Below are 16,927 nucleotides of genomic sequence, written 5' to 3'. Positions count from 1 at the left end.
TCAATAAAAGGTGAAGTCTCTAAGAACTTAAGCTTATCCTCAAAAGTTACTGCTTTCGTTTTTAGCTCATTTTCCATGGCCTACATTCGAGCTTTTAAATCTCTATTCGGTTAGGGTTTGAGGCTTATTTGTTTGAATTTTTAGGTCATAGCATATATTGAGTTGTGGTTGGGGTATTGGTGGACTAAGGTGGTGTGCTCCTCTTTTTTGAAGGTCAAGGAAGCTTCCACTTTTTCATAGCTCAGTTGTTTGAAAGAAGCTTCTCAGCCAGGGGTAATTAGGTCAAATACTTTTAAAACTTGCATTAGGTTTATGGTTTGTAACATCTACTTAAGAGCTTGTATTTGTTCGATCAGAACTTGAAATGGTTTCATGGTTGGTCCTGACTATGGTTAGGCAGGTCGGACGGGATGTTAGCTATGATGGATTTCTATTCCAACCCGGACGACTGTCTCTCTTTTTTCTAAGGTTCTCTTCCTTAGCAGCACTGCTTTGTGCTCGGCTAATGAGTGAAATATGACCTTTACCTAGCGCTCCAAATGTTTGTGTTAAGCTCCGACCTCAAGGTGTTCTTAAAAAAATAGAAGAGAAAAACGATAAGAGACAAAGACATAGTGTGTTCCTTGCACTTATACTCTGACACACAAGTCAAACAGAAAGATGTTAAAAAGAAAATAAGAAGAAGAAAATGGGTCTAGGATCAACTTACTTTAGTGATGCTTGGACTTTCATATTTATAAGCGAGTAATAAGGGACTATCAAGGAATAATAAGAATAGTGCTGAGTTGATATGATATTGAATATGTCAGACCGATCTGACATATTAAGTCGATATAAATGATAGAAATACTCTTGATTATTTGCTGAAAGTGAGAAAAAAAATTACTATGCCCTTTGACAACCAAATGCCCTTAACTATACCCAATGCTTTATCATTGACAAGATAAATGCTTGAAAGTTCTTCAATGGCCTTGGTGAATATCCTTTCTGGTCACCTAGGAAGAATTACAAGCCAGAATGTTGTAGCCAGAACAATTCAAAGTTTAATTTTTGAAGGAGCAATGCCATTGACAAGTTTCCTACAAAAAAAAGAATGTTCATGCAAGCTATACAGCGCTTGTGCCAAATCATAGACGCCTCAGGAGAGTAAGTGCTTTCATTGCACTTTCCTCCATGGAATTAAAAACATCCATTATTAAGTTACAATTTAACAAATCTGAATTAGAGCAATTCGAAGAGTTATACTACTGTCAACAAAAACGCGCTGAGCACACCAGCGAAACCCTGCACCATGTTTAAACCCTGTATTAATTTGTCCAGATGTTAACCAAGAATCTCTGACAGACAGCTATAGAAGATTCATTGCTGCAGCGGATAACAACTTTACAGATTTTATTCATACTGTGATGCAATTATGCAAAGATTACTTAAGTCCCAACATTTTATATTTGAAAAGGCAACATCGAATATTCCCAGTCTGAATATTTTGTTGGCATAAAACCCCCGGTTAACACCTACTCATTTAATACTCATTACTGACAGGATGATTTTGAATTCCACGAGGAAAAGTAATAATGATAAAATAAAATAAATAAATCTCGCAATATTATGGCCAGCCTGAGAGATGGCAATATATAAGCAGGCTGTTAAGTGACGCCACGCGCCTTTTGTTGGCATAAAATATATTGTAAGAGCTTGGCATAAATGTTTTTTAAATATTAAAATTAAAAAATATCATTTTAAATGTTTAATTTAATTTTAATTAATTATAATTTTGTGGTTCCATAATAGTATTATTTATTAATATTTATTATTTTAAAAAATATTATATGAATTTTTATAATAAATTATTTAATATAATATTAAAAATTTTAAATTATAAATTTATTAATTAATATAATATTTAAAAAATTATTTATCGATCAATCATTTTTAAAAAATTACGCGTAAGAAAGGTAAAAACACCTGAAACTGTCGAGTTTCGATCCGACCCGACCCCTTAGGGTAGATTTTTTTTTTTTTTAAATCGAGTATCGGGTTGAGTAGGGTTGGGTAAAAAAATTTTCGGATTCGAGTCAGGGTCGGGTTTTAGGCAAACCCGACCTTACCCGACTAGATATATATAAAAAAATTATTTTTTAATTTTATATTTAATTTTATATATTTTTATATATATTTAGTTTTATATTTATATTTAAAATAATATTTTATTAATTTCGAGTCAGATTAAATCGAATTTAATTTTATATAATATCAAATCGAGTCGGATTCGAATATTAAAAATAAAAAAAATTTATCGAATCGAATATAAATTTAAATATTATATATTTAAAATCGAATCGAATTCGAAACGAATAAAAATTCATCCCGTCTCTGTCCGTTACCATCATTAACTACGCGTGGAGTGGGTGGAAGGTACTGCTCCTACAATCTACTGCAACGTGTCTTCCTGTAAGCGTGGGTGGGCCATTGGGCTGTACAGTGGGTCCTGCATTCTCCTTCGATTATTAACGTTGGTTGGTTTGTTTCAATGTTGCATTCATTAATCTGATACTGACATTATTACTTCTACAATGTACAAACGCGCCTTTGCAAACATAGAAAATATGTTTTTTAAAAAATACTGTTGAACTAAAACCCTTATTAAGTTGCTAGAATCTAGATATTATAGATGATTTAACATTCATTATTATGGGTGATTATAACTGTGATGATTCATTAATATAAATTTAAATATTATATATTTAAAATTAAAACGAATAAAAATTCATCCCATCTCTACCCGTTGTCATCATTAACTACGCGAGTGGGTGGAAGGTACTGCTCCTACAATCTACTGCAACGTGTCTTCCTGTAAGCGTGGGTGGGCCATTGGGCTGTACAGTGGGTCCTGCATTCTCCTTCGATTATTAACGTTGGTTGGTTTGTTTCAATGTTGCATTCATTAATCTGATACTGACATTATTACTTCTACAATGTACAAACGCGCCTTTGCAAACATAGAAAATATGTTTTTTAAAAAATACTGTTGAACTAAAACCCTTATTAAGTTGCTAGAATCTAGATATTATAGATGATTTAACATTCATTATTATGGGTGATTATAACTGTGATGATTCATTAATATAAATTTAAATATTATATATTTAAAATTAAAACGAATAAAAATTCATCCCATCTCTACCCGTTGTCATCATTAACTACGCGAGTGGGTGGAAGGTACTGCTCCTACAATCTACTGCAACGTGTCTTCCTGTAAGCGTGGGTGGGCCATTGGGCTGTACAGTGGGTCCTGCATTCTCCTTCGATTATTAACGTTGGTTGGTTTGTTTCAATGTTGCATTCATTAATCTGATACTGACATTATTACTTCTACAATGTACAAACGCGCCTTTGCAAACATAGAAAATATGTTTTTTAAAAAATACTGTTGAACTAAAACCCTTATTAAGTTGCTAGAATCTAGATATTATAGATGATTTAACATTCATTATTATGGGTGATTATAACTGTGATGATTCATTTTTAACCCTAGCTATATTTCTTTAATCAAATTTTGCAGACGGGTCATTGTCGCAGTCTTGTTCTTGGGCCTTCATGGTCGATTTCTTTGACAAAAATGCTAGGGACAATTACAGCAATTATCCAAAATTTTGCTGTCATAAACGTGTAGGTGATGATGGTTGTAATGTAAAGTATTGGATACCAAATGTATATGCAGGTACGTGGAGACTTCATCTTAGCAGCAAAATCAGGTACAATGATGTCACAACCATGGATAAGGATGTCATTGTCCTCTTCCAATTCTCTTTAATCATTTTCAACACTTGTTAAATTGTGAAACCATGAAAACTCCGGTTTGAAGCAACTACTAGCAATTGGCGAAGGTTTTAGTGGCATTTCAGGACTTGAGCTTTTTTGACTTGGGAGATGTCGAAATGTGCATAGCATTTAAAGACGGTGCCAAAAATTTCAACGCCAATCGCTTTGGTATCCAGTTTCCATCCTGTTGGTAGTTTCTGTTAAAAGTATGATATTTTCTCTAGCTGTTCACTTATTTTTGTTGCATAGCACTAACTGCAATTCTTAGAACAAGTTGATTTTATTATACTGTATTTGTATTATCTTTTTTTTTTTTTTTTCATTTCTTGAGCCTTGTAATGGGCCACTCCAAAATCCAAAATAACCTTAAAGAAAATGGATAAAACTGTTCAACTTGTCGGTTCTCATCATATTTTGTTGGTTCTTATCGGATTTCTAGCATTACTTCAAGGAGTAGGAGCAGATCCAAGAGCCCAAACAGTGAATATTACATGTGGCAGCCAACTGGAGCACAACGCAACGATCTTTGTTCCAAATTTTGTGGCTACAATGGAAAAAATCAGTGAACAGATGCGTTATTCAGGTTTTGGAACAGCAGTTACAGGTTCAGGGCTTGATACTAACTATGGTCTTGCTCGGTGTTATGGGGATCTATCTTTGATTGACTGTGTATTGTGCTATGCCGAGGCACGTACGGTTCTTCCTCAATGCTATCCGCACAACGGGGGCCGTATTTTCCCTGACGGCCGCTTCATGAGGTCTGAGAATTATAGCTTCTTTGAGGAGTACACAGGACCGGATGACAGGGCAGTGTGTGGGAATACACGCCGGAAGGGGTCCAATTTCAAGAATCTGCAAGACAGGCTGTGAAACATGCAGTTGCTGCTGCACTGAAAAATGAAGGCTATGGGAAGGCTCAGGTGGCAGTTTCAGGAACAAATGAGTCGGCTCATGTTTTGGCTAATTGCTGGAGGACATTGAAGGATAGTTCTTGTAAGCTTGTTTAGAGAATGCATCTGCATCAACACTAGGGTGCTTGCCTTGGTCAGAGGGACGGGCACTCAGCACTGGCTGCTTCATGAGGAACTCCGACACGGATTTCCTCAATAAAGAACCAAGAAATGGAATTTCAAGAGGTAATTATCACCTGCCACACTTTAAAATGTCAGTTGATGCATTTTCTTTATTTCTTTATATATTTCCCTGCGTTCGTAATGTGACAGGGAAAAAAGTTTCTACCTCAATAGTTTTAAACTGATTGTGAACTTGCATTCATGAATTTACAGGAACCATTATAATCATAGTAGTTTTTATTGTCAGTTCCCTGGTTGTTTTAGCGGTTGGAGTTCCTATTGGAGTCTATATCCAGAAGCACAGATACATACAAAAGAAAAGACGAGGTAAATTTCCTTGTCCAGAAAGAACAAAACAGCTGAGGATTAAGAAATGAAAATGTTGTAGTTGTCAGCGAATGTTAGTTGTCTGAATTATTCAATTACATTGAATTGTGGTTAGGCAAGTTTTGGCTTAATAGCATGGTACTATTTCCAAATTTATTACCAAGATTTTCTAGTCTTCCTTTTTGCTAAAATGTGTTTCACCGCATTCCAGGTTCAAATGATGCAGAAAAGCTGGTTAAACTCCTTCATGATAGTAACTTAAATTTCAAGTACTCTACACTTGAGAGGGCTACAGGGTCTTTCAACGATGTGAACAAGCTTGGGCAAGGAGGATTTGGTACAGTTTATAAGGTAGTTTTTCCTCTGAGGTCCAGTGCACTTCTTTGGCATTTAACCAGTATGCTATGTTCATAGGTGTCGTTTGTCGTCTGTAGGGAGTTCTACCTGATGGAAGAGAGATCGCTGTCAAGAGGCTATTCTTTAACAATCGACACAGAGCAGCAGATTTCTACAATGAAGTCAACATTATAAGCAGTGTGGAGCATAAAAACCTGGTCAGGTTGTTGGGATGCAGTTGTTCTGCACCTGAAAGTCTTCTCGTCTGAGTTCCTCCCAAACAAGAGCCTGGATCGTTTCATCTTTGGTAATACCAATATGGATGCTAAGCTTAAATTGATACTGAAAAGTAGTCAGAACATTTACTCAAAAAAAAAAAAAAAAAAAGAAAGCCTCATCTAATTGAAGCTGATATGTTCAGTAACAGAATTTTCTCCCTTTGGAAAACACAACAGATCCCAGCAGAGGTAAAGTACTCAATTGGGAAAACCGATATGAAGTAATTATTGGGACCGTAGAAGGTTTAGTCTATCTTCACGAGAACTCCAACACCAATATCATTCACAGAGATATAAAAGCTAGCAATATCTTGTTGGATTCAAAGCTTCGTGCCAAAATTGCCGACTTTGGGTTGGCAAGGTCTTTCCAGGAAGATCAGAGTCACATCAGCACTGCCATTGCCGGAACACTGTAAGCACCACATTCTTTCTATCTATTCCAGGCATGGTTCATTGTTTAGCATTCAAAAGCTTCACAGGTTGGCTCACACGAAATTCCAATTCAAGAGCATGACCTTAAAAATAGTAAAATTTGTTTTTGAAATATGTTTGAACAAATAATAATTTCTATTTTGCAAAATTCATAGAGGATATATGGCTCCGGAGTACCAGGCCCATGGCCAGTTAACAGAGAAGGTGGATGTCTATAGTTTTGGAGTGCTTTTACTGGATATAGTTACAGGGAAGCAAAACAACAGGAGCAAAGCCACAGAATACTCCGACAGCCTAGTTACAGTTGTAAGCTTCAGACAGTCCCTCTTTCTACATCTGCCCTTTTTCCCTACTTGAAGGACCACTTAACTAAAGCTGACTTCCGTGAGAAAAAGGGTTTCTTATAGATTTTTTTTTTTATTGTGTGTTTTCATGAGTGGAGCAGACGTGGAAACACTTTCAATTAGGAACGGTGGAGGCGATTTATGACCCAAATCTAACCTTACATGATAACAACCATGGCAGCAACGTTAAGAATGAGGTTTTCAGAGTAGTGCATGTTGGACTCCTTTGCACCCAAGAAATTCCTGTTAGGAAAATGGGTCCAATCCCATGTAAGTGGTTTTGGACCAAGTAAAGGTCATGAGCCTTGATCTTTTATTTTACACAGAGCCCTAGCTACTTAATAAAAAAGAGGTGGGGTTGTTTAAAGTGTGTCGACAACCAAGCAGAGAAAGAAGAAAAGCCAGGAAAAGCAGAGAGAGAAAAAGGAGAAGGGAGAGTTGGTTAAACGGAAGTCGATCCGTGGTCCGATTGAGTTGAAACCTTGTCAGGAGGTTTATGATTCAGAGTTATACATTCTGAACGGTGAAGATCGGGTTTGAAGCTCTCTAGGAACAAATCCAGGGTGTATTTGTTGAGTCACTTATTTGGTGAGATTTCTCCAATTGTTTCTCTAGTTGTTGATTAGCTCTAGTTTTAGCTAGAGAAGAACTTTGTATAACTATTATTTGATAGTGAAGATTTTTCTGGTGGCCCGTGGTTTTTCCCTCTACACTGGAGGGTTTTCCACGTAAATCTTGGTGTGCTTTATTTTTCCTGCGCATTTGATTATTGATTGTTGTCTATTGCTTCTATATTGTTGTGATTATTGCTTCAGGCGCAACAAGTGGTATCAGAGCGAGGGTTATTTTGAGACATCGATACAGAAGCAACCCAGGATAGAAGTAAATTCTGTTTGAGATCATGGAGGGTGATACAGGTTCCATGATAAAATTGACAGCATCAAATTATTCAATTTGGAAGCCTATGATGGAGGATCATCTATACTGCAAAGATTTGTATGAGCCAGTATTGGGTGATTCGGCTAAATCAGCAGATATGAAAGATGAAAGTTGGAAGAAGCTAGGTAGAAAGACGCTGGCTACAATCAAAAAATGGGTTGATATCAGCGTGTTTCATCATGTAGCACAGGAGTCAGATGCTCACATTATTTGAGAAAAATTGGCAGCATTGTATGAGAGAAAAACATGTATAAATAAAGTTATGCTTGTTAAAAAGATTGCAACTTTACAGTACAGGGATGGACGATCTGTTACAGAGCACTTGAGTGATTTTCAAGATATATTTAATCGGATGACTACTATGGAACTTAAGATGGATGATGAAATGAAGGCATTATTTCTTTTGGGTTCATTGCCAGACAGCTGGAATACTCTAGTTGTGACTGTTCTTAATTCAGCTCCTGATTATAAGGTGACATTGGAGATGGTAAAGGACAGTATGCTTAATGAAGAAGCGAGGCGAAAAGATGTAGACCCTGGGAATCAAGCTCTGGTCACAGAGAACAGGGGTAGAAACATCGACAGAGGCAGGACTCAAAAGGCCGTGGTAAGTCTAAACATAGATCCAAGTCTAGAGGTAAAGTGAAGTGTTTCCATTGTGGTAAGGCGGGTCATATAAAACGAAACTGTAGAATCTTAAAGCAAGAGCGAAAAGATGAGAAAGGCAAGAGTTCAGATGATGGCAATGTTGCAGCAGTGAATTCAGATAGTGATTCAGTTACTTTGATTTGTACACATGGTGATTGTAATCATGTTAGTGATCCCGGCATTGAGTGGATAGTTGACACAGGAGCGGCATATCATTGTGTTCCTAAGAGAGTTGTTTACAACTTACAAAGCAGGAGACTTTGGTTGTACCAAGATGGGAAACAAGAGTGTGTCGCAGATTGTTGAGATTGGTGATATTGGTGTACAAACTAGTACATGCTGCATGTTGACTTTAAGGGATGTCAGACACATTCTAGATATGAGAATGAACTTGCTTGCTATTAATGTCCTTGATAAGGAGGGATATGAAAGCCGACAAAAGAATGGACAGTGGAAGCTTCTCAAAGGATCTATGGTAGTTGCAAGGGGAAAACTATGCTGCACAATGTATAAGACATGGATGCAATTGAACGGTAACCAGGTAAATACCGTTGAAAATGATGCTTCAGCAAACTTGTGGCACAGGAGGCTGGCACACATGAGTGAAAAAAGGTTACAGGTTTTGGCAAGGCACTCTCTCATTCCCTTGACCAAAGGTATGTCTCTCGATTCATGTGATTATTGTTTGTTTGGTAAGCATCATAGAGTTTCTTTTCGTAAAAGTTCTCAGAGAAAAAAAAATAGATTGGAATTAATTTATTCTGACGTATGTGGTCCCATTGAGGTTGAGTCATTAGGTGGTAGCAGATATTTTGTTACTTTTATTGATGATGCTTCACGTAAGACTTGGGTGTATATGTTGAAATACAAAAGTCAGATACTGCAGTATTTTCAAAAATTTCATGCCATGGTTGAAAGGATGACAGGGTTACCCTTGAAGTGTATTCGAACTGATAATGGTGGGGAATACACATCTAGAAGCTTTGAAGAGTATTGCTCAAAGCATGGGATCAGGCATGAGAGGACAGAACCTGGAACACCGCAGCATAATGGTATAGCTGAAAGAATGAATCGCACCATTGTGAAAAAAGTCAGATGTATGTTGAGGATGGTAAAATTACCAAAGCCATTCTGGGGTGAAGCAGTCAACACAGCTTGTTATTTACTTAACAGGTCACCATCAGTTCCTTTGGGCTTTGACATTCCAGAAAGAGTGTGGACAGGAAAAGATGCTTCATACTCTCACTTGAAAGTTTTTGGGTGTAAAGCATTCATGCATGTGCCGAAAGAGCAGAGATCAAAGCTTGACAGTAAAGCTACACAGTGTGTGTTTGTAGGATATGGTGATGAGGAATTTGGCTACAGGGTATGGGATCCAGTAAAGAGAAAGACAGTCAGAAGCAGAGATGTGGTCTTTCATGAAAAAGAAACCATAGCAGACCTTGAGAAAAATGAGAAGACTACACGAGTTACTGTTGAGTGTGATGTTTCAACACCGACAGGGATTTCACAGAAAAGAGCCACAGATGGTGAAAATGAGCCAGAAACAGAACTTGGGGATATGGATGAGCCAGCTACAGTTGGTGATGAGCCAGATGCTATTAGTTTTGAGCAGGGGGAGCAATCCTCTCTACCTGAGAGTGTTGAGTAGGGGGAGCTACCTTCGACATCAAGTGATGTAGAGTCTCAGCCTAGGAGATCTACTAGAGAGCGCAGGCCATCTACCAGGTATCCAAGTTCAGATTTTATTTTAGTTACCAGTGAAGGGGAGCCAGAAAGCTTTCAAGATGTGCAGGCTACTCCGGATAGAGAGCACTGGTTAAAAGCAATGAAAGAAAAGATGGAGTCATTGCGAAAGAATGGTACTTATGATCTTGTTAAACTTCCAACAGGGAAGAGGCCATTAAAGAATAAATGGGTGTTCAAGTTGAAAAAGGATGGTGACAAACTAGTGAAGTACAAAGCTCGATTGGTAGTAAAAGGTTTTTCTCAGAAATCAGGCATCGATTTTGATGAGATTTTTGCTCCAGTTGTAAAAATGAGTTCTATTCGAGTGCTACTGGGATTGGCAGCTAGTTTGAATCTTGAGCTTGAGTAACTTGATGTTAAAACTGCATTTTTGCATGGTGATTTACAGGAGGACATTTATATGAATCAGCCTGAGGGTTTTGAAGTGAAAGGGAAAGAGCACTTAGTTTGCAAATTGAAGAAAAGCTTGTATGGCTTGAAACAAGCTCCGCGACAGTGGTACAAGAAGTTTGATTCTTTTATGGTGAGTCATAGCTATAAAAGAACAGCAGCAGATTCTTGTGTGTATATTAAACAATTCTCTAATGGTAACTTCATTATCCTATTATTATATGTTGATGATATGTTGATTGTAGGACAAGATGCTAGTATGGTTTGCAGGTTGAAAGAACAATTGTCTAAGTCCTTTGATATGAAGGATTTAGGTCCAGCAAAGCAGATTCTTGGTATGGACATTATCCGAGATAGGAGAGCTGGAAAGCTGTGGTTGTCACAGGAAAAGTATGTTGAACGAGTGCTTGGTAGATTCAACATGCAACATGCTAAATCAGTTAGCAGTTCACTTGCCAACCATTTTCATCTAAGTAAGAAATCTTGTCCAGTGTCTAAGGAAGAGCAACTAGCTATGTCTAGTATTCCTTATTCTTCTGCAGTCGATTCTTTAATGTATCTTATGGTTTGTACAAGGCCTGACATTGCTCATGCAGTTGGTGTAGTGAGCAGATTTCTTTCTAATCCAGGGAAGGTTCACTGGGAAGCAGTAAAATGGATTTTTAGATATTTGAGGGGTACCTCAAAAATGTGTTTGACTTATGAAGTTTCACAACCAATTCTAGAAGGGTTTACTGATGCTGACATGGCAGGTGATCTTGATGGTAGGAAATCTACTTCAGGGTATTTGTTCACTGTTGCAGGAGGAGCTGTATCTTGGCAGTCTAAGTTGCAGAAGTGTGTTGCTTTGTCAACTACAGAAGCTGAGTATATTGCAGCAACTGAAGCATGTAAAGAAATGCTTTGGATGAAACATTTTCTTTTTGAATTGGGGTTGAATCAGAAAGAGTATGTGGTATTTTGTGATAGCCAGAGTGCTTTAGATTTGAGTAAGAATACCATGTACCATGCTAGAACAAAGCACATTGATGTTAGATATCATTGGTTACGTTCAGTGATTGAAGAACAGCAAATACTATTGAAGAAAGTCCATACTGATAAAAATGTGGCAGATATGTTGACTAAGATACTTCCCAGGGAAAAGCTTGAGCTTTGCAGTAACTTGGCCGGAATGAGTTCTCTGGCCAAGGTAAGTTCCAAATGAAATTGCTATGGTGATGAATCTCCTTCTAATGGGACTGGAGGGGGAGATTGTTAGGAAAATGGGGTCCAGTCCCATGTAAGTGGTTTTGGACCAAGTAAAGGCCATGGGCCTTGATCTTTTATTTTACACAGAGCCCTAGCTACTTAATAAAAAAGAGGTGGGGTTGTTTAAGGTGTGTGTCGACAACCAAGCAGAGAAAGAAGAAAAGCCAGGAAAAGCAGAGAGAGAAAAAAGAGAAGGGAGAGTTGGTTAAACGGAAGTCGATCCGTGGTCCGATTGAGTTGAAACCTTGTCAGGAGGTTTATGATTCAGAGTTATACATTCTGAACGGTGAAGATCGGGTTTGAAGCTCTCTAGGAACAAATCCAGGGTGTATTTGTTGAGTCACTTATTTGGTGAGATTTCTCCAATTGTTTCTCTAGTTGTTGATTAGCTCTAGTTTTAGCTAGAGAAGAACTTTGTATAACTATTATTTGATAGTGAAGATTTTTCTGGTGGCCCGTGGTTTTTCCCTCTACACTGGAGGGTTTTCCACGTAAATCTTGGTGTGCTTTATTTTTCCTGCGCATTTGATTATTGATTGTTGTCTATTGCTTCTGTATTGTTGTGATTATTGCTTCAGGCGCAACAATTCCATCACTAAGACCATCAATGTCGAAGGTACAACAGATGCTAACAAAGAAAGATGAAGACCTTCCTGCACCAACTAATCCTCCTTTTGTTGACCAAAAGACCATGGAATTCAATGACACAGGTGGGAACAAATTCTACCCCTTCAATCCAGCTGATACTGATTCAATTGCCACTGTCACCCACAGCTCCTTTTACCCAAGATGATCTTTAGAGTAAGGTGGGGATGAAAAGAGTATATCTGATATCTAATTGCACTCGCACTTTGACAATGGAAAAAGCTTCAAAAACAATTCCAGATTTAAACATGCACTTTGTGAGCAAATGATCACGAGCAGAATGAATAGTTATCTTCAGAATGCGGAATGATATTGAAATACCTAAGTCAGCTCTTCCACATCAGAATAAAATAGCTAAGTGACATAACATTGTGCGATTTGCAAAACTATTAACTTACTATGAACTTTTTTATGTGAATCTCTCAGGCTTCGAAGTACCCAGCCTCTAAAATAGATGAAGTGATCCACACGTAAGCTAAGAACATAAAAAGTAAGACATGGAAACTTTGATGCAAAACTAAAGCATTGTTATTTATTATTGATCTTTTAATCACACAGACAGATAACACTAAGGATTCAGTTTAACAACCTACATGGAAAAACCATACTATATTCCTGAAGCATAAGGTCTGCATTTAGAAAATGTTTGGAAATTCATAAACAACAGGATGCTTCTTCATCAACAACAAAATTGAACATTGCAAGAAAAGACAAAGGATGAATTTCATTTAACGTGTGGCTACCAAATTCCCTATGAGGCCTCCACCAATCTCATAATGTCTGGCAAAAGAAAACCCTGCATCTAAAGCGAGTTTCTCCAATTCCTTCCCTACAACAGAGGACAGAGCATTTAGACAAAAGCTATGGCGGTATTACATCCTCCCTAGACTTCAGATTATTTCTGGTTATGCATTTTAAGGCCCAATTACAGTTTGCAACAAATCAAAATCTCAATTGTTTCAACATTCTGAGAAGCAATGCAAACAGATAAAACTAATTTGGACCAAAGCATTATTGCATAGATTGGGGTGCATATACAATAGTTTCATTTGCAAAGAAAAACGTCTGGTCTACAAAGAATATCTGACTAGGAAGACCTAAAATGGAAGTTAAAGTGAAATAGATCTCATAGGCACCTCAGTTACAAGAATCTATAAGTTATAAATATCTACTCATAAACAAGATTAAACAAAATTAGATTTCCAAGACTGAATTTTTTGCATGTAGAAAATGAATCATTGCTGAAAAGTATAGTTCAGCATGAATAGTTCTATAGGCTATTGAAGGACAACGAACCTGTTAAAAATTCATTGATTGAAGTTTTCAAGTACTTGTTCTCCTTGGCAAGGCCATAAACTGTTGCTGTTGGAACTACTACAGTATCAATCATCCATTCCTTTCCAAAGCAAAAATTAAGATAAATTTAGTTTATGTTGTCACCAGCATATTTCAGTATTGAACTAGATGTATGATGAATGCAAGGTTATCCGACACAGAACGACATTCATCACTAATTCATGACTCTTTACAACATTCCCAAAAAAAAAAAAAAAAACTTATAAAGGTTTATATTAAGTCAAGGCAGTGGTATAGAAACAAAAATAAGAACAAAATAGTTGCGGCTACCTGAAACAAGGCAGTAAATGGATGTGTGCTTTTATTAAACTCAAGGACAAGGATTGACACCCTTAAGCCTGAAAAACCAAGATAATTTAGAACATTACCATTCAAGTTAAGGCTACAATTTAATTAAAAAACCCCTAATTAACAAACAAGAGAAAGGGAAGATTGACTAGTCTATGGACCTGGCTTCAAAACTCGAAACATCTCCTGCATCGCTCGACGTTTATCAACCACATAACGTAGCCCACCCATAGTAATAGCATCAAAGTAACCATTAGAAAATGGTATCAAGTGCATCACCTTCAACCCATCTGGATTCAATTCCAAACACAAATTGCCTCGTGATGTAACAATTATAAAAATTATAATGATTATATAGGCAATTATAATACTTTGCAATGATTCACCTACGGTCTCTGTATTATGGGGAGAGCATTTTCATTTTCTTAAACATGGATTGTTAGATAAAATTACTAGTTAGTTAACGACAAGATTTACCAGTGCTCACTCAATGTTATTGTAGCAAGCCTTTGAAAGCAAGTATTGCCGTGATGAAGCAATTGATAGTTGCTCCTTCGAGAAATCAAGGCCGGTTATCTACAAATTTACCAACCCAGATTTTATTTCTCCTGCTACATAAAATCCAAAATGCCAACAAATTGTAACAACTAACAATGGTGATAAACACATAAAACAAAACACACTTTGCCGTAGGAACCAACTTTCTCGGACATGAGGAACGTTAGATACCCGCTTCCACAGCACAAATCCAACACAGAATCTTCCCTTTTTGCTCTGTTTCATTACTACATAAACTGTAATTGTATTTTGATTTGTTAAATATAGGAATAGAGAGGGAGAGTTCACTCACATCATCGTAAAGAGAGGCAATACGGTTAAAATGCTCCTGCCGCTCACTAGCGCAGCGAACCGGGAAGCAGCTAGGTGTGGAACTGAGAGTCGAAGAGGAGCCATTTTTTATTTGTTTAAGTTCCTGAATTCTGATGTGACATGTCATATGTCTATCCTTTACTTGTAAATTCTTATTAATATACAGCCGAAACAACAAACCCAGCCCATTAATATTTTCTGCAAAAGCTGAAACCAACCCCGCTATCTTCTCGGATACTTCGTTTTTTCCGAGCTGCTAATTTCTTAAAACACCAATGTTTCTACTAGTAAGACTTACGACGTGATGATACAAAATTATAAATAAATCGACTCTCCCATGTTCTTGTCGCGTTTTGTCTTGTTATTACTGATTTTTAAGTTTTCATCCCTAAATTATGATAAATGTTACGTATGTGAGTAAATCATATAGTAATATTTTACAAAAATAATTTTAAATATATTTTTAAAATTAAGTAAATTTACTTTTAAAATTTTAAAATTAATATTTTTATAAAATGTTATTATATAATTTACTGATATTTTCATTTTTGTTAATAAAATTTTTGTGAAATAAATTTCATTATTTTAATTCAAAAATTGACAAAATTGAAAGTATAATAAAAAATCTACCATTTTCATTATCAAAATATTTTGAAAATTTTTCGATTATTTTTTTATCAAATAATCAAACAAAATTACAAATATAATGATAATAATCAATAAAATTAAAAGTGTAAAAATTAAAATATAATAAAATATTTAATATTGATCGATACTATAATAATAAAATTCATCTCTATTGGAAAACCATTTCTAGATTAATTATATCTTCTAAACTTAAAAGTGGAGACATTGTGCACCCCAACATTTGGTTTAATTACTTAATGTAGGATATTTTATCCAATGAGTAGGATTCAAGTTCTTCTTAATGTATTAAAAAATGGGACTGAAAATCGAATGGATATTGAATGGATCAAGAACCGATTGTGCACTCTTTCATTTGACTTCATTGGTTGAAATATAATCTCTTACTCAAAAAGTATGATTCAAATTTCTTGTCAGAATTTTTTTTTTGTAACTTGATTTTTTTAATTTAATTTACGGAATGTGATTTCGTAAATTTTTTAATATTTTTATAAAAAATAAAAAAAGTAAGAGAAATAAAAAAAAAAAAAACTCTCTTTTTTCAAGTTTTTGTAGATTTTAGAAGAAAAATAAAAATTTTACATATTTGCTCTCATTTAATTATATTTTCAGATTATATTATCCTTTGTAATCTTCTAAAATAATAAAATAAATGATAAAAATTTCATTTATTTTATTTCACAAATTAAAACAATACTGAAATACGATAAAGGAAAGCTATTTTTAAATGTTAAATAGATATATTATAAAAAATTTATGTTTTAGAATTTTATAATTTCAACAAAAACAACATTTTAAGAGTAAAATTTTAATTTTTGTTGAAAACATATTATAAAAAAATTTAATTTTAAAATTTAATAATTTCAATAAAGATCATATTTTTTATTTTTAAAATATTGTCTTTATTCAACAAAAACAAAGACAATGTTTTTAAAATTAAAAACGTCATCATTATTAAAAGAATAAATTGAAAATTTTTATATTTTAAAAAGGTTCAATAAAATCAACTTTTGTATATAAACCATGTTGTCTTAGAGACCCTAATCGTCTTGTGAATGTACTAAACCTTTCGCTAATAATATTTATATTTGATATATAAGATTATAATAGGATAAGATAAAATAATATTATAAATATGATTAGATTAAATAATATCATTCTATTTTATATTTGATATATGTAATAACTAAGATAAAATAATTTATTTATTTATCAAAATTATTTTACTTCAAAATTTATGTAATTTAAATTATTGATATAATTTTTTTTAGTATAATTAGATATATAAGTTTAATTATATAGATTAAAAATAATCATTTTCACTTGAAGATGATTGAATAATCATATACTAAGAGGATATTGATTCTTCTTACAATTTTTATTATTCTTCTTAGATATAAATAAAATAAAATATAAAATAATTATATCATATCTTATCAATATTGTTATGCATCAAATATTATCCAAATGTGTTATAATAATTTTTTAAAAAAATAAATTTTATTAAAAAAATCTTTTTTTAATATTAATTACATTT

The 16,927-nt window shown here is 35.0% G+C and overlaps 1 protein-coding gene and 1 pseudogene across 2 annotated transcripts; one reads left to right on the top strand and one right to left on the bottom strand.

Moving 5' to 3' along the window:
* Positions 1-3,861: 3,861 nt before the first annotated feature.
* LOC111317891 (cysteine-rich receptor-like protein kinase 2) lies at positions 3,862-12,594 on the top strand (annotated as a pseudogene). Its single transcript, XR_016332234.1, has 9 exons — positions 3,862-3,990; positions 4,262-4,958; positions 5,109-5,222; positions 5,434-5,573; positions 5,657-5,865; positions 6,014-6,248; positions 6,424-6,574; positions 6,714-6,856; positions 12,178-12,594. The product of XR_016332234.1 is annotated as a cysteine-rich receptor-like protein kinase 2 (transcript).
* Positions 12,595-12,959: 365 nt separating this feature from the next.
* On the bottom strand, positions 12,960-14,872 carry LOC111317892 (2-phytyl-1,4-beta-naphthoquinone methyltransferase, chloroplastic-like). The gene is made up of 5 exons (XM_089753353.1): positions 14,605-14,872; positions 14,037-14,165; positions 13,858-13,925; positions 13,528-13,627; positions 12,960-13,060 (listed from the first exon to the last, which is right to left on the bottom strand). The coding sequence occupies exons 1-5, from the start codon at positions 14,870-14,872 to the stop codon at positions 12,960-12,962; spliced, it is 666 nt and encodes a 221-aa protein (XP_089609479.1).
* Between the last annotated feature and the right edge of the window lie 2,055 nt (positions 14,873-16,927).

The sequence above is a fragment of the Durio zibethinus genome, chromosome 2, assembly GCF_047325235.1.
Source record: "Durio zibethinus cultivar Kanyao isolate XHJ-2024 chromosome 2, ASM4732523v1, whole genome shotgun sequence".
In the NCBI taxonomy this organism is placed as follows: Eukaryota; Viridiplantae; Streptophyta; class Magnoliopsida; order Malvales; family Malvaceae; genus Durio; species Durio zibethinus.
Note: the sequence above shows the minus strand (reverse complement) of the source record. Positions and strands in the feature narration are given on the sequence as shown.